Here is a 25,084-nt window from a genome sequence, read left to right on the forward strand (position 1 = left end):
ATGTCAGCTGTCTGGTTTTATGATTGCTTGAACCACTGTGTAAAAAGGATATTCATCAGGTGATGATACCTGTCTGCAGTGGCCTTGTCTGCACCTACATTTTTGTTTATGTCTTGAATGAGGATTATGTATATGCTGATCAGATTTGCTAGTAGCCTGAATTTGGGTTGAGTAGCTCATACACTGGACTTGGAAAGACCTTGACAGCTTAAATTATTCTCTATCTAATGCTATGCAGAATGTTTTTTCTAAAAAATAAAAGAAGAGGAAAAAATACACATTTATTGTAGGAAATTTGGAAAGTAGATTAAAAAAAAAAACAAACCCCACCCATGATTGTCATACTCAGAGATAACTCTGGGTAACATTGTGGTATATATCCTTCTGGAAAACAAGCAGAACAAAATTGGGATCAAACTATACCTGATGTTTTCTAACCAAACAGGATACATTTTCTAACCAAACAGGATACATTTACTAGATGGTGTTGTAACATTGTTGTTAGGAACCCAGGGCGTGGAACTATAGTGTCTGGGCAAAGCCTTGATCCCTCAGTGATCCTGCGGCAGATTGCCTCACTTCTCTTTCTCTGTGTTCTCATCTGAAAATGGGATGATGCCAGTACCCTATGGATAGATGACATCATTCATGTAAGTATTTAGCATACTCCCTGGTGTATAGTAACTACTGAATATGTTTATTAATATCAAAGACATGGCATGTAGACTGGTAGGGCAGGATGGACCCTAGAGGTCACCTGCCATAATCCCCTCATTATGCAGGTGGGGGAGCAGACTCAGACACTTGCTTATTTTTAGAAGATCCAGATGTGTCCCTGCTCTTCTCTGCTCAAATGCCACCTCATGAAGCATGCCTGTACCTTTGCCTCCCTTCCCCTCGCTGTGGGCCATGGTAGTCTTACTTCATGTTTTGTGCCCAAATAACCCTTTGTCTGTACCTCTTCTGTAGTACAAATACAGGTTTAGATTTGCGATTTTACACTTTTGTCTCTTCCGCTGGTCTGTGACTTCTTCAAGGGCTTGTCTAACCTTTGTATCTTCAGAACCAAGCTACTTGACGGTGGCCAGTTTTTTAAATGAATGTGTTGTGGGTGCTGGTGGGGTGCGGGGGAACTAACAAATAGAATAGATCCAGATCACGGAAAAGGATAATTCCACCACGTGTTATTCATTAATCTTACAATTATTTATTGAGCACTTACTTTGTGCCAGACGTGGTCCTGTGCAGGGGATTCAGTGCAAGCCTGGGACAGGCTTGTCCATTTCTTCCAATCTAATGGGGAAGACAGACATCACACAATGAATTATGTGCTCTATTTATTATTTTACCGAGTGCTGCAAAGGACAATAAGGGTGCCAGGAGAGCCAAGAGCAGGCACCCTGGTTTGACAGGTGGAGAGAGGAGGTCAGGAAAGGCTCTTCTGAGGACGCAGCAGGTAGATCTAGATCTGAAGGATGAGTGTGAGGGGAGGGCTGGGGACATGGGTGTAGGAGTAACATGTGCAAAGGCCCTGAGGAGAGAAGGAGCTTGGTACATTCTAGGAATTTAAGGAAGTCCAGGATAGCAGAGGGTAAAGCTGAGACTGGTGAGATGGGCCGAGGTTAGATTCTAAAGGGCTTCGTAGCTCTGTAACACGTTTTCAGTTTTAGCCGAGCAATGGAAAGCCTGCCTGATACTGTGCTTAATTCGGAACACTTGCCTTTAGAGAGAAGTTGACATGGGAATAAAGAGTGACCGGGATGGTAAGGGATCTAAAGTTTGTGTCCTGTTGGGGATATTTAGTCCAAAGAAGGAGGAAAACGAGGAGTGCTGTGATGAATGAAGGAATGTTACATGCAAGAGTTGCCACAGAAAGCAAACTGCAAACGAGTAGCTGGATCTTCTAGGAGACAGGTCTTGCCTGAATGTCAGAAACAGCTTCCCAGCCCCTAGAACATGGTTGGGGACAGAATGGGCTGCCTCATGGGATGGAGGACAGTAGGAGGAGGTGCAGGCAGGAGCTGCAGGGCCACCTGTCAGGGGGTCTGGTGATGGGAAATCCACACATGCGTTGGGGGGAGAGGCCTTTGGGCCTTTTTGTGCTCCAAGAGCCTGTGGGTCTGTAAACCAGGTAAGATCTGCACATTTCATTCCGACCTGAAAGTTGACTTCAACTCTTTTTAGTCTGAAAATTTGGGACTTTGTAAAAATAAATTTGTAAAATTTGTAAATTTCATTAATACTAAATATTAATACTAAATATTTGAAGTTGTATGTTGTATGTTGTTGAAGTTGTATGTATCGAATTACTTAGCTATAGGAGCCCTTAGGTTGCCAGGAACAAAGAACTATTGTTATTGCTAGGTTAGTCAAAAGCTGACAGTCGGGCTTCCCTGGTGGCGCAGTGGTTGAGAGTCCGCCTGCCGATGCAGGGGACGCGGGTTCGTGCCCCAGTCCGGGAGGATCCCACGTGCCGCGGAGCGGCTGGGCCCGTGAGCCATGGCCACTGAGCCTGCGCGTCCGGAGCCTGTGCTCTGCAACGGGAGAGGCCGCAACAGTGAGAGGCCCACGTACCGCAAAAAAAAAAAAAAAAAAAGCTGACAGGCATGGCTAAAGCCAGCTGATGTGTACACAGAAGTCATGATTTCAAGCCACGAGGAAAATAACATATTCCAAGAGAAACCAGAACTCCAGAATAACAATTCCTAGCTACTCACAGGATGTTTTCATATTCATGTGTAATGTAAATTGGAAGAGAAGGCCAAGGAAAATAGAGGAATTGGATGAACTTCTCCTAGGGGAAGTTTGGACATCATACATTTAACAACATTCATGTTATGGAAATGAGAAGCAACAGGCAAGAAAATGTCTCATGTTGTAGCCTGTACTCGGCGATCAGACAGGGAATGGAAAGGCGAGGAGAGTTGGAAGTAATTGTGATAGAGGTGATGGATGGAGCTGAATTCTCATTTGCAATGGAAACTGGGAGGAGGAATCGTCTCCAAGCCATCTGAATCTGGGGGAGCAGCGTGAGGGCAGAGAATGACAGCCATCCAGTCGCTCTGGGGTAGAGCGGTAATGAAGGTTTCCGCATCCTGGGCATGAGCTGGGATGCAGCTTATGTAGTCACCGATGGGCTTTGTTGGTGGCAAGAGAAAAGATTCATTTCCCCTCTTTCTCGTTCTTGTCGTGTACGTGGATTCCTAGAGATTTGGATTGACATAGCTTGCACACTTCGCAAGGTGGGTCCTCTCCTCCCTGCAAACAGACTCCATTTGTTAAAATTCAGCCTGAAAAATGTTTCTCCCTTCTTGATTATCTTGGTGGAGTTGAAGGTTAAGATGATTGGTGAGGTCTAGTAGATGGATCAGCTGAGGTTTCTGGGTTGTTTTTTTTTTTTTCCTTTTTTGGGGAAAAAAAAGTGTTGAGTCAAAGAATCTGATTGCAGACCCTAAACTGTTGCTTGACATATGGGGCGTAATGATCTCTGCAGGGAGAGATGCAATTCTGTGGGCAGTCAGGCTTCACTCTGAGGTCTGTTTTCATGGACTAACGCATCTCTTGTCGCTCTTTCCTTTTGGGAACGATATAGCAAGCAACAGCCACCAAAAGAAAATACCAAGCGTCCAGTGAGACTCCCCCAGCGAAACGGAGGAGTGAAACTTCATTTCCCCCGGCCGAGAAAACTGCCGCTAAAGAAACTCCAAGGACTTTTAAGGGGAAGGCACAGAAACCGTTTTCTCCCAAGAGGTCTTCAGCTGGTGCGAGGGATGGAAACCCGGAACGGAAACCGGGCATTAAGACTTCATCCCTGTTTAAAAACAACCCTGAGATTCCAGAACTCCACAGGTATGTCCACGTGTAGACACCCTTCGAGAATGAAAGGAATTAAGTGTCTTCTGCCCTTCTTCTTTGTTTCTTGGAACTGACGCACGCGTCTTGTTCGTCATTTGCAGACCTGTAGTAAAGCAGGTGCAAGAAAAAGTGTTCACTTCAGATGCTTTTCAAGCCCTGGACCTCCACCCACATCTAGTAAGTATCCCTCCATGTTTTATTGGTGTGTCGATTTTTCTGGTCTGTTCATTCAGAATGTCTGTGAAATGACAGTTCTAGGAAGAAAAAAAATCAGAGAATGGTTATTTTTGTGTCAAGTTACCTGGATGAACTCAGATTGCTAAGATGCTCTTCTAGGACCATTCACATGAACTTAGGAGTCTGTTCACTGTCCGCACCCCACTCCCCCTCTTTTTTTAAAGAACTCTAAAGACTTTCCTCACCTCATTCACTTTAGGATTGAGACTCCACACATCGAACTTGAAATCCACCTCATAATTACTGGATAGATAATGACATCAGGGCTATTCTGGGTGGCTGATGTCACAGGGACCCTAGGAGAGGGAACTGAACCGGCATCTTGCTGTTAAGGGAATTATAAATAATTGAAGGAAGAAGGGGCTCTTTAAACATGCATTTGCTACAAACAAATGGACACTCAAAAAAAAAAAAATAACCAACATAAAAACCATGAATGAGTGTTCCAGCCTTATTTATGAGTAAGGTGAGGAACATACATTCACTTTTAGGGAGTCTGGATTTCCTTGGCTCGTATGGTCATGGCTTACCTGCTCCTTCTTTCGGGTGGGTTACCTATACTTGCTTTCTCACCTACAGGCTGGAGTGGGGTTTCCCAGCCTTGGTACTGTGCATGCCTGGGGATGGGGACTCTGTGTCACGGTGGCTGCCCCGTGCGTTGCAGGACGTATGGCAGCATCCTGTGCCTTTACTCACTTAATGCCAGTAGCATCCCCACCCGCAGTTGTAACAACCAACGATTTCTTCAGACATCGGGAGGTCCAGGGGAGGCAGTGCTCAGAACCACCCCCAGTTGAGAACCACTGGGTTAGAGGAACTTGATTTGATCGTGGTCATCCGTTTTTACCCCAGTATTTTCCCCTTTTTTGCATCCTTATTTGCATTAAATATATTTGTACCAAAAAATTTGTTAAAGAAAAGTTTTGTTTTGTTTTTTGTCTTTTCTCTTAGATTTCCACAATAAATACGGTCTTAAAAATGTCTAGTATGACCAGGTAAGAGCTCCGGGTCAGTCTTGATTTTCTCAGGGTTTAAGTGGGTATAAACAGATGAAATCTGAATTGTCTGTGAAGGACAGCAAACTCGTGTCTTGGCATTAGAGAACAGGCCAGATTATTGACCCTCGAGGGCTTGGTAGCCGCTCAGCTTCCCCACCTGAGAGATGGAGGGACTGGGTCTCCGTCCCCTTCTGCCCTCAGCTCTAAACTGTAAGAGATCTCTGGTCCAGAAGATGGTCTGCATAAGATCCCACTGTTGTCTGTGCTTCCTGAAAATAACTTGTCTAGAATACAGAATTTATCTTGTCATTTCTTAGTAGTAAGAATTAGAGTCAGCTACAAGATAGGAGTAAATACTTAGTTGGATATAATGGGATGCTGGAAAAAGTTTTTAAACGTTAGTGACAGCTCCTGGAAAACAGAGATGGAGTGGTGACAGGTGGGGGCAGAGATGACCCCCTCTCTCTGAGTGTGTATGCTTGTGTACATTTCAATAAGTCACCTTTCACTTAGAAGTAAACATTAATAAGAGTATCAAAGAATGAAATAAGGAACCCCTTGATTATTTTTTTTGTTCAGTTTTATCAACCAAATGTAAGTGATTTCCATACCCTTTTGGATTTTTTATTTTATTTTATTGAAGTATAGTTGATTTACCATGTTGTGTTAATTTCTGCTGCACAGCAAAGTGATTCAGTTATACATATATATTCTTTTTCATACTCTTTTCCATTGTGGTTTATCATGGGATATCGAATATAGTTCCCTGTGCTGTACAGTAGGACTTTGCTGTTTTAGTTGTTTGTTTTTGAGTACACACGTGGACACACATCTTACCGTGTCCATAGCAGTCATATTTGGTTTTCTAGAGAACGGACAGCGGTTCCTGGCTGTCTGTGTGGCTCACAAGCTTCCTTTCACTCTTCTGCCTGGGAATCTTTCCATAGTGTTTTATTGTTTCATATTCCGTGGTTCAGAAGGCAGGGGAGTGTGTGGTGTGCTTTTGTGGTAGCACCAGCTTGCCATCACGCCTGTCCCATCTTTCTTTTTAAGTAGTCTAATAGAACGGCCAGTCTCCGGCTTGCCTCACCATTTGCAGCCCCAAAAGTTCCAAAAATCTAACTGAGGTTTTATTCTTCTAACCATCAGAGGTTTCTCAGCCCTTCCCATGACTGTGTAGGTAACCTCTGAGGCGGCAGGTGATAGAGCCTGGGGTCATCGCATTTTGTGCATCTCTGCGTGTAAACATGGGCAGGTGGTACTTTATAGATAATCATGTGCTCTTTCTTTTGGGCGGCCCAAGCGTTCAGAAGCAAAGTATCCCTGTGTTGCTGGAAGGCAGAGATGCTCTCGTGAGATCCCAGACTGGCTCAGGTCAGTTGTCATTTGATTTCTGCCCTTCCTCCACGGTCGTGTGGTGGGTTGTGTAGTGAGGTGTCTGTCGGGGTGGCGGCTGATTTGTGTGGTTTGGGGGAGGGGCGGCCACGCTTGCTTCTGATTAGAGCCCTGAAAGGAAGGGGATGATCAGTGGGGCCCATGATCAGGAAGGATCAGGAAGGAGTCAAGTCTGCTATCATTTCTCAGAGCCCACCTCAGGGCTCTGCCTGGTCCCACCATCTATGGCCAGAGCTGCCTGTCTTCACTCCAGTGGGTGATGACTATTTCCTTCTGGTATTAAAACAGCCTTGCTGTGAGCACACGCTGATCGGATGCCAGTTGTTTTGCTAGAACACGGAACATCGTTCTGGCGCCTTCCAGAACAGTCTGGACTTGCTCTTCTGACCCTCCTGTGCTCTTAGTGGCGGGTCAGCTGTTCTCTGCTCCCCCAGCTCAGCCGCGTTTCAGGTGGTGGAAGCCCAAGGTTTTTGCCGTCCTTGGTTTCTACTTGATGTTTAGAGGCCGGCTCTGGGGTTTCAGACTGGCTGGCTTCTCACCACGAAAGCAGCACGGACGCCTCTTTGAGAGGTTGAGGTGACCCCAGAGAGGGAGTTTTCTAGTTTCTAGGGACAGTCATTGAGTTGAGCTTCTGTGTGACCTCGGAAATGTCTCATTGTCTCCCTTGTTAGACATTAAAGGGGCTGAAGGTGCAGGTTTGTTAGAAGTACTGAATTTACAAAGCAGAGCTAGGAGTTGTGACAGACAGGTGACTTCCGTTTCCACCCGGATGTGAGTGCACTTTTCCTGTCCCCAGACTTCAGGACGGCCCAAAGGTAGCGGAGCCGGTTCGTTTACTGTCTCTGGCATCTATAGGCTCTGTGATTTTGATTGCTCTTGTTCTTTTTTAAAAGGTAAAACTCTTGCCTATTGCATCCCTGTGGTCCAGTCTCTTCAAGCAATGAAATCCAAAATACAGGTGAGTAGAAAGTGTGTTTTTCTGGGAGTTCCCTGGCAGTCCAGTGGTTAGGACTTGGCGCTTTCACTGCCGAGGGCCTGGGTTCAATCCCCGGTCGGGGAACTAAGATCCTGCAAGCCACGTGCTGTGGCCGAAAAAAAGAAAAAAATAGAAAAGAAAGTATGTTTTCCTGTTCTTGTTCACAGTGCATAAGAAGCCATCAAACTGAACCAAAGCAGTAATATTGGGACCAAAAGAATCTTTTCACTTAGCTTTGTTTTCCTGCCTCTTTTTAGTTCATTTATTACGTAAGCATGTTGCATCTGAAGACCGTGCTCAGAGTGGAATAGAATAAATATAAACAAATGTAACAATCATCCTAGTAGTTCTAACAGGGAATGTTTGTAAGATGCTCCCCCTGTGTCAGACATCGTGCTGAATGCTTTGCTTGTGTTGTCTTCTTGACTCTCTAACTACCCCAGTCCCACTGAGTTGGAAGGTACTACTATTATTACCTCGATTTAAAAAAAAAAAGAAAAAAAAAAGGAGGCTTGAGGAAGTTAAATAACTTCCTAAGGCTGTGTGGAGAGTGATTGTGGAGCCGGGTTTCCACCTCCATTCTCTTTGGCTCCAGAGGCCAAGCTCTTCTGACTGAGAAAGGTGAACATTGTATTGAAGACAGTGGTTTGTCATGAATAGTAGAAGTGAAAATAAGTACCCAGTTAGCGGGTGTGACGATTGGGCCGCCTTGCATTTAGTATTTCCTAGGACCTACCTTTAGTTGCGAAACACACTTAGCGCCTGGGCCAGAGGGGCCAGAACTGGGTTCCTTGGAGTGGTCCCCTAGGAGGCCGTGTGACTGCCATGTTCCGTAGGCATAGTTGTCATCTCCAAACCCAGCCCAGCATCTCACAAATACACCCTGGTTATTCTCAGTTGAGAGCAAACAGTGAGATCAGAAATAGGAAGAGAGCTGGGTTCACAAACATGATGAGCGAGTTGGTTACTTTTTCCCCAGTTGCGACATGCAGAATTAGATGTATATTGAGCCTGCCTGTTATTTGAATGACAAAATAAATAATGATGGTGTTGGATTACAGCCCCCAGTCTAGAACAAATACCTATTGAGTCCAAGCTGATATAAATGAATTATTGAATAAATAGGTGGGACGAGGGAAAGCCCTTCCTTATACTAGAATTCCAGTGAGTACTTGTAGGACATCATCGTTTGGCAAATGACACAGGAATCATCAGAGATGCTAAAATGAGTGCATTAAAGTGTGATGAAAATGGGGTATTTACACAGTCTCAAAGTATGTATCCAGAAGATACAGGAAAAAAATGGTAACTTTACAGTGGGGAAGCCTGGCTGGTGCCACCTTAACCAGGTGGTTGGATGGGGCCTCATCAGTGCCGGGATGTGTTGGCCTAATGTGTCTCCTGATAGGTGCGTGAAGGATGAAACAGTATTTCTCTGGTTTTCTTGCCAGAAATGCACAACTCTAATTTAATCATAAACATCAGACAAGGCCAAGTCAAAGGACATCCTACAGAGTGACTGGCCAGTGCTCTTCAACAGTATTAAGGTCACAAAAGACAAAGAAATACTGGAGAGCTACCCCAGAGTAAGAGAGACGAAGGAGTCATGCCAGCTAAATGCTGCGTGGTCCTGAATCGGGTCTTAGTCTGGAAAAAGCACGTTAATAGGTCAGTTAATGAACTTTGAATAAGGCTATAAATTAACTGATAGTGGTGAATCAATGTTACTTTCCTGTTTGATCATTGTACTGTGATTTTGAGAATCAGTATCATATAAGGAAGCTGGGAGAAGGGTGTAAGAGAGTTCTTTGAACTATTTGTGCAATTTTTTGTAAGCCCGAAATTATTTCAGAATGAATACGTTTAAATGTTATTTAAACTTTATTTAAATGATTTTTAAATCAATAAATCCTCCACAGTCACCCAAGTGGTAGAACCTTATATAGTTATTCAAAGTGCTGTTTCCTTCAGTTTCTGTTTGTGAACTTGACAGGCATTCTTGCCATGTTAAAAAGGCCCGTTATAAAACAGTATGTATGATATGAGTGCAATTTCATAACTAATAATTCTACATATATATACACATATACATGTGTACACACACAGAGATGAGAAAGATACTTTTCACACTAATGCCGGTTTTCTCTGAGACAGGGGAGTGGGAATTCTGTTTCCTGCAGGTGACTGATGTTTTCTTCCATTGGGCACTTGGCAGTGCGGTGGTTCCTACAAGGGCCTCAGCATCGTACCCGGTGTAGGTTAGAGAAGAAATGTGAATTATTAGACCAGTGTGGTAAAGTCTCATCCGTTTAGAGACTCCAGGAGAACTTCTAGTAGAGGGTCTTTTCTTCCTGGAAAGTTGCAGAGTTTGGGCGTGTATTTGATCTGGCGTGGGTCCTACAGTTCTGGCCCAGCTGTCTCATTTGCTGGATCCGTGAACGGAGGACAGGAGACATGCGATTACATTCCTCAGGTGGACAGCATGGCGAGGGCTCTGCTCAGATCCTGGGTCTGAGTGTGACGTTAGCACATCACCTCATCCTAGTGTGCCTCGTGGGGGATCACGGCGGTGCCTGTGTCCTGGGGTTGCCAGGAGGATTCAGGGAGTCAGCGCACGGGGAGAGTTGAGACCTGCTTCCAAGCGCCTGGTGGTGATAATACCTGCTCCCTAAGTCTCCACCGTCATTGTCAGCAACAGGGACATGTGGCTGGTTTGAAGGGCAGTGTTCTGAATTGCTTAGATTCAGAGCATTAACCAACCATGTCGTTGTTCTTATTTACTCAAGTATTTTTTAATATCAATAACAGCTTGTTCTATTAAAGATTGAAATATTCTGTAGAGACGATTTAACAAGCCCAAATTTAATTCACTTATTTCAAGTGATGCTCAGTACAGGCCCTTGGAGTTAATTGTAAACAGATTTGACCTGTAAAAAAAACCTATCTGGAGGGAGCAGCAAATTCAAGGCACCAGCAGAGTCTTCAGTTACTTCAGATGACGGAATGAAAATGGACTGCTTTTCTGTGTTTTCACACTTTCAGCTCTTTGGGCTCTGATTTTTTTTAACATCCCATCCATCCTTCCTCACTCACTTCTGCCCTGCGAGGAATTGATTGGTCTTTCTTCTCTGTGTAGTAACACCTTTTGAAATGTCAGAATCTCTAACACTGCTGTGTTGATACCGTTGTACTAACATGTTTACTGTTCCTCGCCCGGCTTCAGCGCAGTCTCGCAAAGTCGATGTTGAGTACAGACGGCTGTAGTTTGAATTCCAAATCCTTTTCTCCTTGTAGGTAAATGCTTCCTATGCAAAATATGAAAACCATACTTGTAATTTAGTTTGCTGCTAAATCTGTGCTTAGCTTTTACGCTAACGTATTCGATTCATTCCCTAAGTGTCTGTGAGCACTTGGGAGATGCAAGGCACCGCTGACTTCCTGGCCCTTGTCAGATTACTTTGTTTTCTTTTATTATTGTTACTGTTACTTGTAGGTATAATGTACATGTTAAAAAAATTTGAAGAGCACCAAAAAATATACAGTGACAAGTAAGTCGTTCTACTGCCCCTTGCCCTGAGTGGCACAGTTCTTCTCTCAGGATGGGATGGTCCTTATCACCAGTCTCTTGTTTAATCCTTCCAAGGATATTCTGTGCATATAAAGCAAATCTGACTATACATAGTTCCCCTCCCCCTTTCGTTGAAGTTTTTGTTTGTTTAATACACAAATGGTTGCTTGCTGTGCATGATCGTCTGTGCCTTGCTTTTGTTCACTTAGTATGTTTTGGGGATGGTTTCTTATCAATACCATGTTGACCCGCCTTGTTTTCTTAATGGCTGCGTAGTCTTCCGCTGTAAGTATGTTCCATAAATTATTGTCATTCCCTCGTTGGTGGAATTCACATTGTGTTCAACATTTTGCTACAAACAAAGCAATTAAACAACTTCTTTATACACACGTGTGAGTCTCTCTTTTTGAGAAATTCCTATAGGTGGAATTTGCATTTTTATTTGGTAGATAATACCAAAATTGATCTTTAAAGGAATTACACCAATTTGGATTCCCACCGACAGTGTATAAGAGTTCCTGTGTGCCTTTATCAACCCTGTCGGCTGTTTATTTTTGCTCATTTGACAGGGGAAAAATATTGTATCATAGTTTTGATTTGAATTTCTCTTAGGAGTAAAGTTGAACATCTTTTCGTACATTTAAAAGCCATATTTTGAATTCTTATTTCCATAAATTAGCTGTTATATCCCTCTCCATTTTCTATCTGAGTTGTTGGTCTTCTTTATTTTTGTTTTTAATTGAATTACAAACTTTCTTTATAAACTAAGAAATTGGCCCTTTCTCTTACGTGTGGCATATTTTTTTTCCCCACGTTGTCATTTTATAGTTTCTGAGTTTTATGTCATCTGTAAAAAGGCCAACTTAATGCCAGCTTTATTTTTCTAACTTAATTTTTTTTCTAAAAGGACATTTGAATTACCCATCTTTTCACTGCTGATATAAATTGCCTCTTACCATATTTCCTGACTTTCTGTATGTGTTTGATTCTATTCTAGGCTGTATTTGTTATTGTAATCTCTATGTGCTAGCATCAGTTTTTTAAAACTACTGTAGATTTAAATTGTCTCGTCATCTGATGTTGTTCAGAAATATCTTGATTATTCTTGCACATTCGTTTTTCCATATGAACTTTGAAATCAGCTTGTCTGGTTATATATATATTATTTTTTATATGCATACGTATGTATACTTGTGGCATGTTTTAGATACTTTATATATGCATAAATATGCACGTTCATGGCATTTTTATTAGAATTACATAACATTTATGGATTGATTTAGGGGGAATTAGCTTATTTATAATATTAAGTCTTCTTATCCAGGAATAGGATACATTGTTCCATTTATTCAAATTTTATCTTATGGGCCTTAGAGGTAATTAAAATTTTTTTATTGTATAGATTTTGTACATTTTTTGTGAAGCTTATTTTTTTTAACCTTTTTTGTACTTTTGCTATTCTAAGTGTGATTCCATCTAACTTTCTGTGTTGGAAGGCTGTTGATTTTTCTGTATTAATTTTGTATTCAGCTAGTTGACTTGTCTTTTTTGTAGTAGATTTTCAAGTGATTTCTTTTTTTTTAAATTTATTTAATTAATTTATTTTTGTTTGCGTTGGGTCTTTGTTGCTACGCGCAGGCTTTCTCTAGTTGTGGCGAGTGGGGGCTACTCTTAGTCGCGGTGCGCGGGCTTCTCACTGTGGTGGCTTCTCTTGTTGTGGAGCACGGGCTCTAGGCACGCGGGCTCAGTAGTTGTCGCTCACGGGCTCTAGAGCGCAGGCTCAGTAGTTGTGGCACATGGGCTTAGTTGCTCCGCGGCATGTGGGATCTTCCTGGACCAGGGATCAAACCCATGTCCCCTGCATTGGCAGGCGGATTCTTAACCACCGCACCACCAGGGAAGTCCTCAAGTCCCAATTTCTTAAGTTGTTTTTGTTTTCTTTGTTTTTTGTGTTTTTTTAGGATAAAATATCATCTGCTAATAATGGCAACTTTACTTCCTGCTTTCCAGATTCATATATGTTTCTTTGTCTTTTCTGATTGCGTGGGCCAGAACTTACAGATTAATGTCGTGTAATCATGAGGGTAGTGGGCAGGCTTATCTCTTTAATGAACTGCTCCTGATGTTTACAAGTGGCCACTCTTAATCTCCCCTTCTGGACCTCTGTGACCTGCGTTCATTCAACTAATGGCATTTCTTTCCTTCTGTGTCAACAGCGTGGCGACGGCCCCTATGCTCTGATACTAGTGCCAACAAGAGAGGTAAGCAGTCCCACTTTCGGAGTGCTAAGCAAGTACTTTCAGTGATATCGTTGAATTTAAAAGTGGTTTTACCATTTTTCTCCCTGCTGCACAAATCACGACGCCCTTTCCTTTGCCCAGGAACCATCCTTCTGGTTCCTGACAAGAAGAAAAATTCAAGTACTCTTTGAAAACCAGAAGTTTTTTTGGTTTTGGAAAAGTGTTTCTCTGTTATCTAAAAACTAATGACACTATAAATTTCTGTCCTTATAAAAGGAATTAAAATAATCACATTTTTGTACGTTGTTTTTTTCTTTTACAACTTAATTAAAAAATAAAAGCAGTTGACCCTACAAATGAACTTTTAGTTTTTTAAGAAGCTACTGTACCAAAAATTTTACCTGTTTCTGAAAGTTAAGCTTCTTGATGTTTTTCTTCTTTCTTGGTGGAAATCTCTTCTATCCGATTTATTTTATTTGCCTTCAGAGGCAATTTCAGATTAGGGTATCTGTTTCCTATATCAGATGCTAATCACTTCCTTGCAGAGAATCGATCATGACAATGGAGGTTTCTGTACAGCCTGCAGCATCCTGTCTCAGCTCCATCCATTGAAGGAGCAGGCACAGAGCTATTTAAATTTTTACAGCAGCAAACTCGCTCCTTCTCTGGGATGCTTCCTGAATACAAAACGTGTGGAAACTGTATATATATATCCTTGGATAATGGGATTATGTTGAGGCGCTGTTGATGGTTGTTAATGGTTATAAACTATTCAGTACATTAATTTTCTCTTTCTCTGGTTTCCACTGGGCTTGTTGGTTTTTTTCTTTTTTTCCCCCTTTAATAAACTTGGGAAATGACCATCTCTGTCTTTAGCTACTGCTCTGCCCCAGCACAGCCTTAGGATATAGTCACGTCACCTGTAAAGTAACGTTCCCAAGGCTAGCCTGTCGCGTCACTGTATGGTTTACTCCTTCACACATACTACATTCTCTCTCTTTCCAAACAGGTTGACTCTGTTTCATTTTCTTCCATCTTTGTGTACCATAGACTGTGCTTTTCTGTGTGGTACTCTGGGAATTTGAGCCAGCAGAGGGAGCACAGAACACTATGTTTGTGTATGTCCAAGAAATAGATGTGATGTCTCTAGCCACGTTCTCCAGACTGACAGTTTTCAGAATCAGTCTAAGAACAAGGTGTATTTCCCAAGTAGATTCTGTATATAGGGCTTTTTTTTTTTTAAATCCTAACTTAAGGTCCAGGGTTGGATCCTTATCACTTTACACTGTCTACGTTTTTAAAAATAAGTAAAAAGATAAGAAGGGACCTCGCTCATTAACTCTAACTTTTTAACATTTACAGCTGGCCCTACAAAGCTTTGATACCGTCCAGAAACTGCTTAAGGTAAGGCAAGCCATGAGTTCAGTTTTGCCTTTTTTTTTCCTGACTTTTTGAGGAAAGAGAAAGATACCGGTCTTTTCTTTATTTTCAAAGAGCTAGGAATTACTGCAGTTTTCCTTGTATTCCCTGGATGTCTCTGCTCACCCCAGATACAGTTTGTAGGTTTTTATTGATCTGAACCTTACGAATCACCAGTTTCTAGCTTAGTGAGATTATTAGTGTTCACTGGTACTTCGGGTCCTGTAATCTGTTCATCATAGTCACTAGCAAGCCACCTACAGAGACTCACAGGTACAACCTTAAGGTGATCCAGCGAAAGCAACTTAACAAGCTGCAAGTAGGGTTTGTTTAAGAAAGAAGAGAGAGAAAGCTTCCAAGCCAAAGGCTGCCAGCCCACCGAATTAGATTGAGAATTGATCTCTCCTTTCTTTTATCACGAGTGGGAGTAAGGAAGCGTTGTATTTGGGTTTGATCTTAACCAAAAAGGAAAAAAAAAAAGGCAATAGACTTACTGAATTGTGTTTTCAATTCGGGCTGTACAGGGAAAGGCAGAGAGGCTACTTGAATCACTTAAAAAGCCCACATTTCTCTCTTACAGTGTCGGAAGCTAGTCGCATAGGTATGATTTAAGTTACCGCTAATATCCATGGGCCTGGCAAGGCCTAGGAATTGCGTCTGCACAGGAATACCTCCTGCAATGAAAAGCCGAGTCCTCCCTCACGACTTCCTTCAGGAAAGGGAATTTGGAATCAGCCTCTGCAGTAAATGGGGCTTTGCATTGATTTTGGTCTGATGTCTTTCTGTAGCCATTTACCTGGATTGTGCCTGGAGTGTTAATGGGAGGAGAGAAGAGAAAATCAGAAAAAGCCAGGTAGGACGAGGTTTGTTTATTGTTAATTCCTTTTAAAGTCTATTCTGTCTTCCTCTTCAGTAAGACTCTGGCCCTTCTCAGCCCGGGGAGAGCCCTGTCTCGGATGAGGGTTCCTAGTCCCAGTGTGTGGGGACAGATTGAGTCCCCAGGGAGCGGTCCCTCTAAACGGTGCTATTTGTAAAAATATTTGGTGAAACTACCAGGGGCTCCCTTTTGATGTGGTCAGTAACAGCTCGTTACCTTCCCAAATCTCAACCCCGCCCTGGCCCCCGAGACCCACGGTCCCCCCTTGTTAAGGATACATCCTCCTTGACTCCCTTTTGTGGATATTGGGAGTTTGGGATTTTTGTTGTTTGATTTTACAGAAACAAGATTATAAACCTACATAATGCTTTGCATCTTGCTTCCTACACCCAAATGCATTGATTCCTAATTCTGTGTTAGAATTGGTAATGGGTGTCAGTAGAAAATTGTTGCAAGAAGTAAATTCCAAATTTTGTGCATTCTTTTAAAAACGTTTTTATTTGATTATAGCTTAACGCTTAGTAGTTATGCTCAACTATGTGTGTAGTCTGTAACTGAGGAGCAAATATTCGACTTGAAACCTTCGGGTATGGGTTAGGGTAAGATTCCGCTGTAACTAACAACAGCAGTGGCGCAAACAATATGGAAGTTTTTTCTTTTTCTTTCACATTCAAGAAGCGTGACGGTAGCCGTCGGGGCTGGCATGGTGCACGCGCCAGCGTGGGGACCCCGGCTCATTCTGGCTTTTTGTGCCACTAAGTGAAGCTTCCATTTTCAGGCTTTCCTCATAGTGTTAGATAGTTGTTGGAGCTCCAGCCATTATATCTGATTTCCTGCCAGTAGGAACAAAGATAATCACACTTCCTCTTTTTAAAGGTACTGGTGGGATTTGCATGCTCCCTTTATCCATTTATCTTATTGCGGTAACATAGGCACGTGCCCACTTAATTACAAGGGCAGCTGGAAAATGTACTCAGGTAAAAGTTGTAGGCTTTTATTACTATGGACTAATGGGATGAAGGATGGTTGTGGAGTAAGAAGTTAGATTTATTCCACCTGGTCCATGGGGCAAGGCTAGGCCTATCGCATGGAAGTTACAACAAGGATCCAATATAAGAAAAAAGCATTCTAACCATTAAAGCACGTTGGCATGGGATAATGCATTCAGTTGGGAGGTTCCCCGGCACAGATGCCTTCAAGAACAGATTAGGTGACCATCTATCTGGAATATTCTAGGAAGCATCTATGGATCAGATAAAGGGCATTGGGTTATATAGTAAAGATTCCTCTGAGACAATTTTAATAGGATTTCAGATCTTAACAGTTACGTTTTGTAAGACAGAGAAACTTCAGAGAAAAATTAGAACTTAAATACATCTTTGTATCCACTTGCCGTTACGTTTGTCATAATTTCAGGCTGTGGCGTGTTGGCGCTGCCCGTGAGTCCGTCTCCTCCGCAGCCTTTCCCCTGGGTTTTCTGTTGCTGTGGCTCCATCTGACTGACTTTCTTTTATGTCTTTTATAAACAGACTCCGGAAAGGAATAAATATCCTCATCGCAACTCCCGGGCGCCTCGTGGATCATATTAAATCCACAAAGAACATTCACTTCCGTCAGATCCAGTGGCTGATTTTGGATGAAGCAGACAGGTGAGCCCTTCCAGGAAGCAGGAAAGGGCTGTTTCCGTGGTCTTTGCCGAAACTTCTGGAGCCCCTTAGTGTTCCCTTTATTCACGTAGATTAAAACTCCTCCCTTGAAACCACAGAATCCTGGATTTGGGTTTTGAAAAGGACATCACAGTGATACTCAACGCTTTAAATGCCGAGTGCCAGGAACGACAGAACGTCTTGCTGTCGGCAACACTCACGGAAGGTGAGTTGAGAAGAAGTGCTGTTTCTTCTCAATGGAGAGGAAGGGCCTAGATGCGAGCTGCGTTGTTTCCCAGCAGTGATTCTTAGCCTCGGTGGGGAGCGGGCGAGGAGGAAGGTGTCCGAGAGGACTGCTCTTCAAACCATGTGTCCTGTGCTCCCGGCCTCCCTCTCCCATCATCCTGACTCCCTGGTCCCCAGCACGTGGGGAAAGGGAGAAGGGGCAGGTCCCAGGCCCAGAGCCCTCACAGGAAGGGGAGGCTGCTGTGCTCCCATCAGGGTGTGGAGGGAGGGGAGGACGCTGCCTGCCACCCACCTGGTGGTCTCGTGAGGTGGTGATCGCGATTGCTACCCGCTGAGAGCAGGGCTCTTGTCCTGAAGGTGGTAACCTATCCCAGCTCATTTTTTGGTATGATCACCCTGCCTTTCTCCTAAAGAGAAATCTATCCTAAAAATATATTCTGTAAGCTCATTTCTGTCTTTCCATCATCGTTAAGATGGAATTTCTTAGCTCTCTTTTGTTGATGGGAACACCTAGGCTTGGAAAAGTTGTATCACTCTCCACCAGGACCCCCTGCACGTGAATCCCTGCCTGAGCGACGATTCAGCTCTCACTTGACTCGGTTTACTAGCTGCTCTGGTGCACACGTACCAGGTGCCATCCACGTGACTCACCAGCGGTTCTCAGAGAGTATCCTAACTAACAGTGACTTTAAGAGAGAACCCATGGGACTTCCCTGGTGGTCCAGTGGTTAGGAATCCTCCTTGCAATGCACGGGACGCGGGTTTGATCCCTGGTCGGGGAACCAAGATCCCACATGCTGCGGGGAAGCTAAGCCCGCATGCCTCAACTACTGAGCCCAGGTGCCTCAACTAGAGAGCCTCTGCGTGCCCGCAAACTACAGAGCCCACATGCTCTGGAGCCCAAGCGCCACAGCTACGGAGCCTGTGCGCCACAACTAGAGAGCCCGCGTGCTGCAGCTAAGACCCGACGCGGCCAAAAATAAAATAAATAAATATTAAAAAAAGAAAGAGATAATCCATGGAAAGGGGATTCTGCGCTCAAAAAGTTGGGGAAATGCCACTCGTTTCCTCCCCCTCTTGGAGATTCATGTGCACATTTATACAATAAAGGTCCTGAGAAGGCCTGTAAACCTGGGAAACCCTGGGAAAGAATCCCGGGAAAGCTTTTTATCAGGGTTTTCATGACTTACTTGACCACAGAACCCTTTCTGGGGGGTGGTGGGCAGACATCTGTTTCAGTGGTCTTCCACGGGTCAGAGTTTAGAAACTCCGGTGGTGTGGATGGGTTTTTGGGCCCTGGGAAGAAATAGGTCGGTCCCCGCTGGACTGACAGCGGGGCCGATCAGTGCTGGCATTTGGGGACACACCCATCAGGAGCTTCTCAATAGTCCTGGATGTGTGGTGTGGGGGCTGTGCGGGTGTGACCAGTTCTACAGCGTGTGCCTGTCAGTTGTTTTGTCCTTTTCACGTTTTCTCCAAGGTGTAACGTGGCTAGCTGATATCAGTTTACATGACCCAGTCAGTATTTCTGTCCTGGATGAAAGCCATGACCAGTCGAACCCAAAGAGCAAAGCCATTCCTGAAGCTTCTCCACAAGCTAGCGATGAGCTGGACAGCTTTGCCGTACCAGCGAGTCTCGAGCAGTACGTGACAGTGGTTCCCAGCAAACTGAGGCTTGTCTCCCTAGCGGGCTTCATCCTGCAGAAATGCAAGGTAGGTCTGGGGACTGGGTCCAGCCTGATCCTGGGAAAGACCACAGTTTTGTTCATGTCGGGCATTGAGGCAGTGAGCTGAGACACACACAGAAGTTTCCAAACTGAGCTGTGGTGCAAGCGCAGACCTTAGCAGAGATCTTCTCAGTCAGTGGTTCTAGGATTGCGGTGAAGAGTCCGAGGTCACTGATGGCCATTATGTTCAACTTAAGATCTGCCTCAAATACCTTTCCTGGGACTGATACCGGCAATGTCGCAGGTGGTACACGATGGATGTGAGGCAGTACAGTAGCCTGTGCTCGTGTTTTTGAAAGAATCATCGTGTTTGTATATTTACTAGATTCACGTGATAACTTTCTCTGGTATGTGGGGAGGTAGTAGGTGGAAGGGCTTGAGGGTGCAGCTTCCAGACTGTGTGTGCAGAGTCCCCGCCCGGGAGTGCCGTGCATGGTGGGACCGAGTGACGGAGAGGGACACAGCTAAGGGCAGCTTTGCTCTGAAGCATAATTGTTTTTCTCAGATGCAAGAGGCCTGTTCGAGGTTGCAGCTATGTCATTTTCCTGTCCTACATTCTTTGTAGTGTGGAGGATCTGTGTGATTTTTAAAAATAATTCAAAGCCATCTGTCGCCTCTGTTTCCAGATCGGGGCTAGCCTGCCCGTGTGTTTTAGAAAGAGATTCATTTCAAGTGTCACCTGATCTTAAAAACACGTGGTGGTTTTTCCCCCTTTGTATCGATGTAGTTTGAGAGAGACCAGAAGTTGATCATCTTTTTCTCGAGTTGCGAGCTGGTGGACTTCCACTACAACCTCTTCCTCCAGACCCTGCTGAGCGGCTCAGGGGCCCTGGCCCCAGGTGCGTTGCCATGTGCCTCCACACGGTTAAAATTCCTGCGGCTGCACGGCGACCTGGAGCAGGAGGTGAGCCTGTCCTCCCGGGTTGGCCCTGGCTTCCCTAGGGACCCCGCTGGGCCAGGGAAAAACGTGGCTAAAGTGGGCGACCCGCCAGAGGCCAAAGCGGGTGACGCAGCTGTGTCGCTGGGGCGAGGGGGAGCCTATTGTTCCCGTTTGCTTTGCTCCGGGAGCTGGTCTCTTCCACCCGAGAGAGCTCGCGGGCCCAACTTGGCCTGACTGTACCCCAACCAGCTGTTAAGGCAACAGAGTACCACTAAGTAGCTGGCACGAGGGAAGGGTTTTGCCTTTTTAGTACCCAGTGTGTAATTAGGGCTTGATGTCTTCAAATTAAGAGCATTAATGGAGCTAAATTGTGGCTCCCATATGGTACTGCTGAGCGTGACTGCTGTCATTGTCAACAAGATGCAGCGCTTTCACTCGGAACGCTTGGGTTGGGAGAGGACGCTGGCTTCCAGAGGGGCTGCAGGGGCTCAGCGCTGGCGAATATTTTTGATCAGGAAGAAGAGTGGAACACTTTCCTCATCTTAGGTACTTAGCTACGTTCACTCTCATTCCGCTACTGGTAGGCAGGCCATCCATGTAGGGAGTCGAGCAGGGTGTAGAATGAGATGAGCTCTCTGGAACTGTGGCAGGAAGGACAAGCAGGGCTTGGAAACGGGAGGCATCTTGTCCTAGAGCAGAGGTTACCAGGCAGCTTGGAAAATTAGAAAGCTTGAAAGAAAGCCAGAAGTTGGAATAAGGTTTGACTAGAACCACCTTTTAAAAATCAGGACATTTTTAGAGCTAAAGGAGACATTAAAGGTCATCAAGTCCAGCCCCTCTTTTCATTTTTGCTTTTTTTTGTTTTAATAATTAAGGAAATGGAGGTTTAGAAAAGTGAAGTTGCTCAAGGTTACTCAAGGACACAGCTTCTTTTTTTTAATATAAATTTATTTTATTTATTTATTTTTGGCTGCGTTGGGTCTTCGTTGCTGCGCGTGGGCTTTCTCTAGTTGCGACGAGCGGGGGCTACACTTCCTTGCAGTGCGCGGGCTTCTCATTGCGGTGGCATCTCTTGTTGCGGAGCATGGGCTCTACGGCGTGCGGGCTTCAGTAGTTGTGGCTCGTGGGCTCTAGAGCGCAGGCTCAGTAGTTGTGGCGCACGGGCTTAGTTGCTCTGCAGCATGTGGGATCTTCCCGGACCAGGTCTCGAACCTGTGTCCCCTGCATTGGGAGGTGGATTTTTAACCACTGCGCCACCAGGGAAGCCCACAGCTTCTTATTTAACACAAGACTATACAGAATTTCCTGAATATTCCAGCTTTAGTTCTGTAAACTCTTAATTTTTACCTTCAGGATCCCCAATTCAATCAAGTTTGTTGATTTCATAATGTAATGCCATTTATGGGTTGGTTTTTTTTTTTTTTTAACTGATTTTATCAATATTCTAGGTCTGTTTTCTGCAGAGCCGTCATGCGGGGTGGGTGTGAGGATGATGAAGGAACTGGATGTGGACTCAGAAGGATCTAGGGGTTTGAATGTGTCAACAGAAGATTCTGCAGTTAGGTTATTTCAGACCGTGCGTCTCTCATTGTAACAGGGTGGTATCTGGGTAGGGTGTTTACAGCCGTGTGCTCTGGGGGCAGACTGCTTGTGCTCTGGTGCTGACTCTGCCATTCACTGGCTGTGTGACCTCAGGAAAGCATTTAACCTCTCTGTGCCTCAGCGTCCATGCCTCTGAGGTGGAGAGAACAGTAGTACGTCCTTCTTGGAGTTGTTGTGATGACTCACTGAGCTAATGCAGATCAAGTACTTAGTGCGTGGCCTGGGGCAGAGTGAGCTCTGGGTAAACGTCAGGTGCCATTATTGCTGTTATTTCTCTTTCAGGAAGAGTGTAGTTTTTTCATCGTTTAATAATTGTTAGTAGTTTACTTGTCTTGTTTATTAAGTGTTTAGCCTTCACACCCTCCCTGTGAGATGGGTAGAAGGTGGCAGGGAGGATCTCTGTATTTCGTTTTCTAAATGTTGGTGCGGTGTCTTGTCCCAGGGGACTAAGCTAAAACCGTCCCCATCACGTCCTCCTGGCTTGTTACCCTGCCCCCTGCCCCACCTGACCTTAGTGTGGTCTCCCGAAGTGACCGACGTGACCCTAACCAAGTATAAGAGCATCAGGGAGGAGCTACTGTTTGAAGTTGCTGCGTGATAGCTGTGACGGACGCTCAGGACTCTGGTAGTTGTGTTCCTTACCCCAGATCTGAGTACAGTGTGTCTGGACTTCGAAGGTTAGTTTCACAGGCTCTTATGAACTTTCCTGATTTTTTTCTGATTTTGACTCTACAGTGCAGCCATAAATTCCCTGGGTTCAGATCTCAGTTCAGTCCTGTATTAACAGTGTATGCACGTGCCTTGGGCAAGTTACTTAACCTCTCTGTGCCTCGGTTTCTTCCTCTGGAAGTGAGGGTGGTGACAGTACCTGCTCACTGGTTTGCTTTGAGGATCGGACGTGTAAAGTGCAGGCCAGCGTCTGGTACCTGGTACACACCCTACGTGCCGGTTGTCATGTCCACCGTGCTCAGTGAGGTGCAGCCTGGGGTCCAGTCACGTGATGGAATGTGTACCCGCGAAAGACCAGAATGAGGTATACCTTGGTGTCAGAGCGGAAAGAGAGACTTCACTTCCTTCTTTTTTCCAAATCTTCAGTGATTTGGGTATATTTCCTTTTTGTTATTGTTGCTGACAGATGGACATGGCCAAGTCTTAACTGCTGGCAACACTGTGACTTAAACACACCCCCAGTGTGGCCCCTGCAAGTTCATGCCCAAGGCCTTTTGGTCCAGCAAGTCTGCCTTTAGGGGTTTTCCCCAAGGGAATAGTTAAGCATGAGCACAGTGACTTACCTACAGACCTGTTTATCGCAGCGTTGTCTGTGATGGTAAGCAGTGCAGACAACCTCAGCTGTGTCAGGAGTGGGGCGCTGGTCACGTGGAGGCGGGGCTCCCATTCAGCTGAATACGGCGTAGTCACGGGAGATGAGGCGGTTTGGGGCTGTTTATTGGCATGAAAAGATGTCCACATTCAGTTGATCTGTGATAAGAGCATGTTAGGAGTGCAAGAACCATGATGCCAGTTTTTAAACCACATATTTGGTTATGTTTCGCCTAGAAAGGGGCTCAGGAAGCTTCAAGGTGTTGCCAGCGGTAGTGGTTTGTTTCGAGTGGTAGGATGATTTAATTTCCTTCCTTTGACTTGAAGTATTATTTTTCTACAGTTAAAATATATGGCTTTCATAATTTGAAAATCTTTTTAAAAATCAGTTTTTAAGAAAATTGCCCCATAGGAAAGGTTGGTTGTTGTTCAGCCTCTAGACCACCTGTAGAAAAGGTGTTAGAGTAAATTCTGAGTTGGGAACCCTGAGTGCAGGAACGTGTGGCCTTTGGCCCTCCTTGCCCTGGGTGTTGGCCGTTTCTGGAGGGCGTGGCCGCCTCCCCCCCAACCCCCGCATTGTCTTAATGAAACGTGCTGCCCTCAAAGCTTGTTACTCTGCCGCAGTCCAAGAAGCCTGGTCGTGTAGGTATAGGGTCTTGTTGGAAGATGTGAAGAATCCACTTCTTCCTCTTCCTTGGCAAAACCTTTCTCTCTGTGCCTAAAAATAGTTATAGTAGTAGAAAGTTGGGAGGGTTATGAGAATCTAAGCCTACCTCGCTGGACTCGATCTCAGAGTTATAAAGGCCCTATTTTTCCTTGTTTTTGCAGGAAAGAACAGCAGTGTTTCAAGAATTCTCACATTCCAAAACTGGGGTTCTGCTCTGCACGGTATGTACCATTCTGCGCTCCGTGGGAAGGTTGACAATTGTTGTGATGGTGGTGGCAGGCTTTCGTCTCCTGACGATTTGCCTTGGGGTCACCGGCCCCACAGGGAACAGGAATTCCGGGGGCCTCTTGGTGTGGCTGGTCTCTTTGCACTCCTGGTTTGCCACCTTACTGCCGCAGATAGCGGGCTGCCACCGCGCGGAAGACTTGGCGATTTGCTCCCTAATAGTGGCAGCTGTTTGTCTGAAAACGTGTGAATCTTGGCGATTTCTCTCCACCAAGAACTTGTAAATTACAGCTATCGGGAGTAATTAGAGCTGAGAAAGTCTTTTCACAACAAAATCACTCTGCTTGCCTCTGCTCACCTTCTCTTAAAGGAAAGTAGATGCGCTTGGACAGAGTCTGTGCTGGTGCCCAGAGCTGTCATCTGCCCTGCAGTTTTCAGGGCCGCTCACCCGGCCTCAGTCTTTGCAGTCGTGGGTAGCCACCTCCTCCAGCACCGCGGTGACCTTTGTCGTGCACGTCTCTTGTGATCTTTTGAGATTGAAAACTCACACCTTCAACGTCCCTGCTTCTCTGGGGACTCACTTCACCAAAGTTGCTGCTGGCTCCCAAGATTAAAATGCCTTCCCTGTTTGTGCCATCTTGGAAGATGTAACTTAATCCCCAACTGGTTATTTGAGAAATCCCTATATATACAGTAATGAAATTGCACCATCGAGTTAGTAATAATCCTGTGAACAAGGGCAGAAGCAACGACGTTCAGCTGCTTGAATGCCTGTCTAGGCCTCGTTTAATGCAGTTACTTTTTAAGGAACTCCTGTTCTGTATTTAGTTTTAAAGGTAATGGAGATTGTTTTCTCTCTAAATTGAGAGTTTGTGAGCGAGTGCAGCTTTGTTTCTCGTGTGTGTATATATGCACGATCATCTACAAGACGGCCTGCCTGGTGACCTGCGGATTCTCACATGTGTGTGGCAAACAGTGGTTCCGCCGGCTCTGGTCCTTCAGATCTGAGAGCAGTTGCTCTTGGAATGCTTGCCTCAGAAGAAGATCTGAGTCTGACCAAGTAGCCCTTCTCTTTATGAAGCCCATCAAGTCAGATGCTTGTATTTGCTCTAAAACTGTCTTCACTTGCCTGGTCTAAAGCGAAGATGAGTCCAAGTAATCTACTTGATAATGAACTTTGTCAAAAATCCTCTGTCTGTTGATACT

The 25,084-nt window shown here is 44.8% G+C and overlaps 1 protein-coding gene across 1 annotated transcript in view; it reads left to right on the plus strand.

Moving 5' to 3' along the window:
* Positions 1 to 25,084, plus strand: part of DDX31 (DEAD-box helicase 31) — a 74,511-nt gene that overhangs the window by 1,871 nt on the left and 47,556 nt on the right. Inside the window, 13 exon segments of the mRNA XM_027104442.1 lie at positions 3,593 to 3,849; positions 3,957 to 4,032; positions 5,044 to 5,087; positions 6,394 to 6,464; positions 7,379 to 7,443; positions 13,246 to 13,290; positions 14,632 to 14,673; positions 15,477 to 15,541; positions 17,095 to 17,214; positions 17,331 to 17,437; positions 18,938 to 19,170; positions 19,912 to 20,088; positions 23,815 to 23,874. Of these exon segments, the coding sequence (XP_026960243.1) occupies positions 3,593 to 3,849; positions 3,957 to 4,032; positions 5,044 to 5,087; positions 6,394 to 6,464; positions 7,379 to 7,443; positions 13,246 to 13,290; positions 14,632 to 14,673; positions 15,477 to 15,541; positions 17,095 to 17,214; positions 17,331 to 17,437; positions 18,938 to 19,170; positions 19,912 to 20,088; positions 23,815 to 23,874 (1,362 nt within the window).

Source organism: Aethalodelphis obliquidens, unplaced genomic scaffold, assembly GCF_003676395.1.
Source record: "Aethalodelphis obliquidens isolate GAN/ISIS:26980383/991018 unplaced genomic scaffold, ASM367639v1 scaffold7, whole genome shotgun sequence".
NCBI classification, from domain to species: Eukaryota; Metazoa; Chordata; class Mammalia; order Artiodactyla; family Delphinidae; genus Aethalodelphis; species Aethalodelphis obliquidens.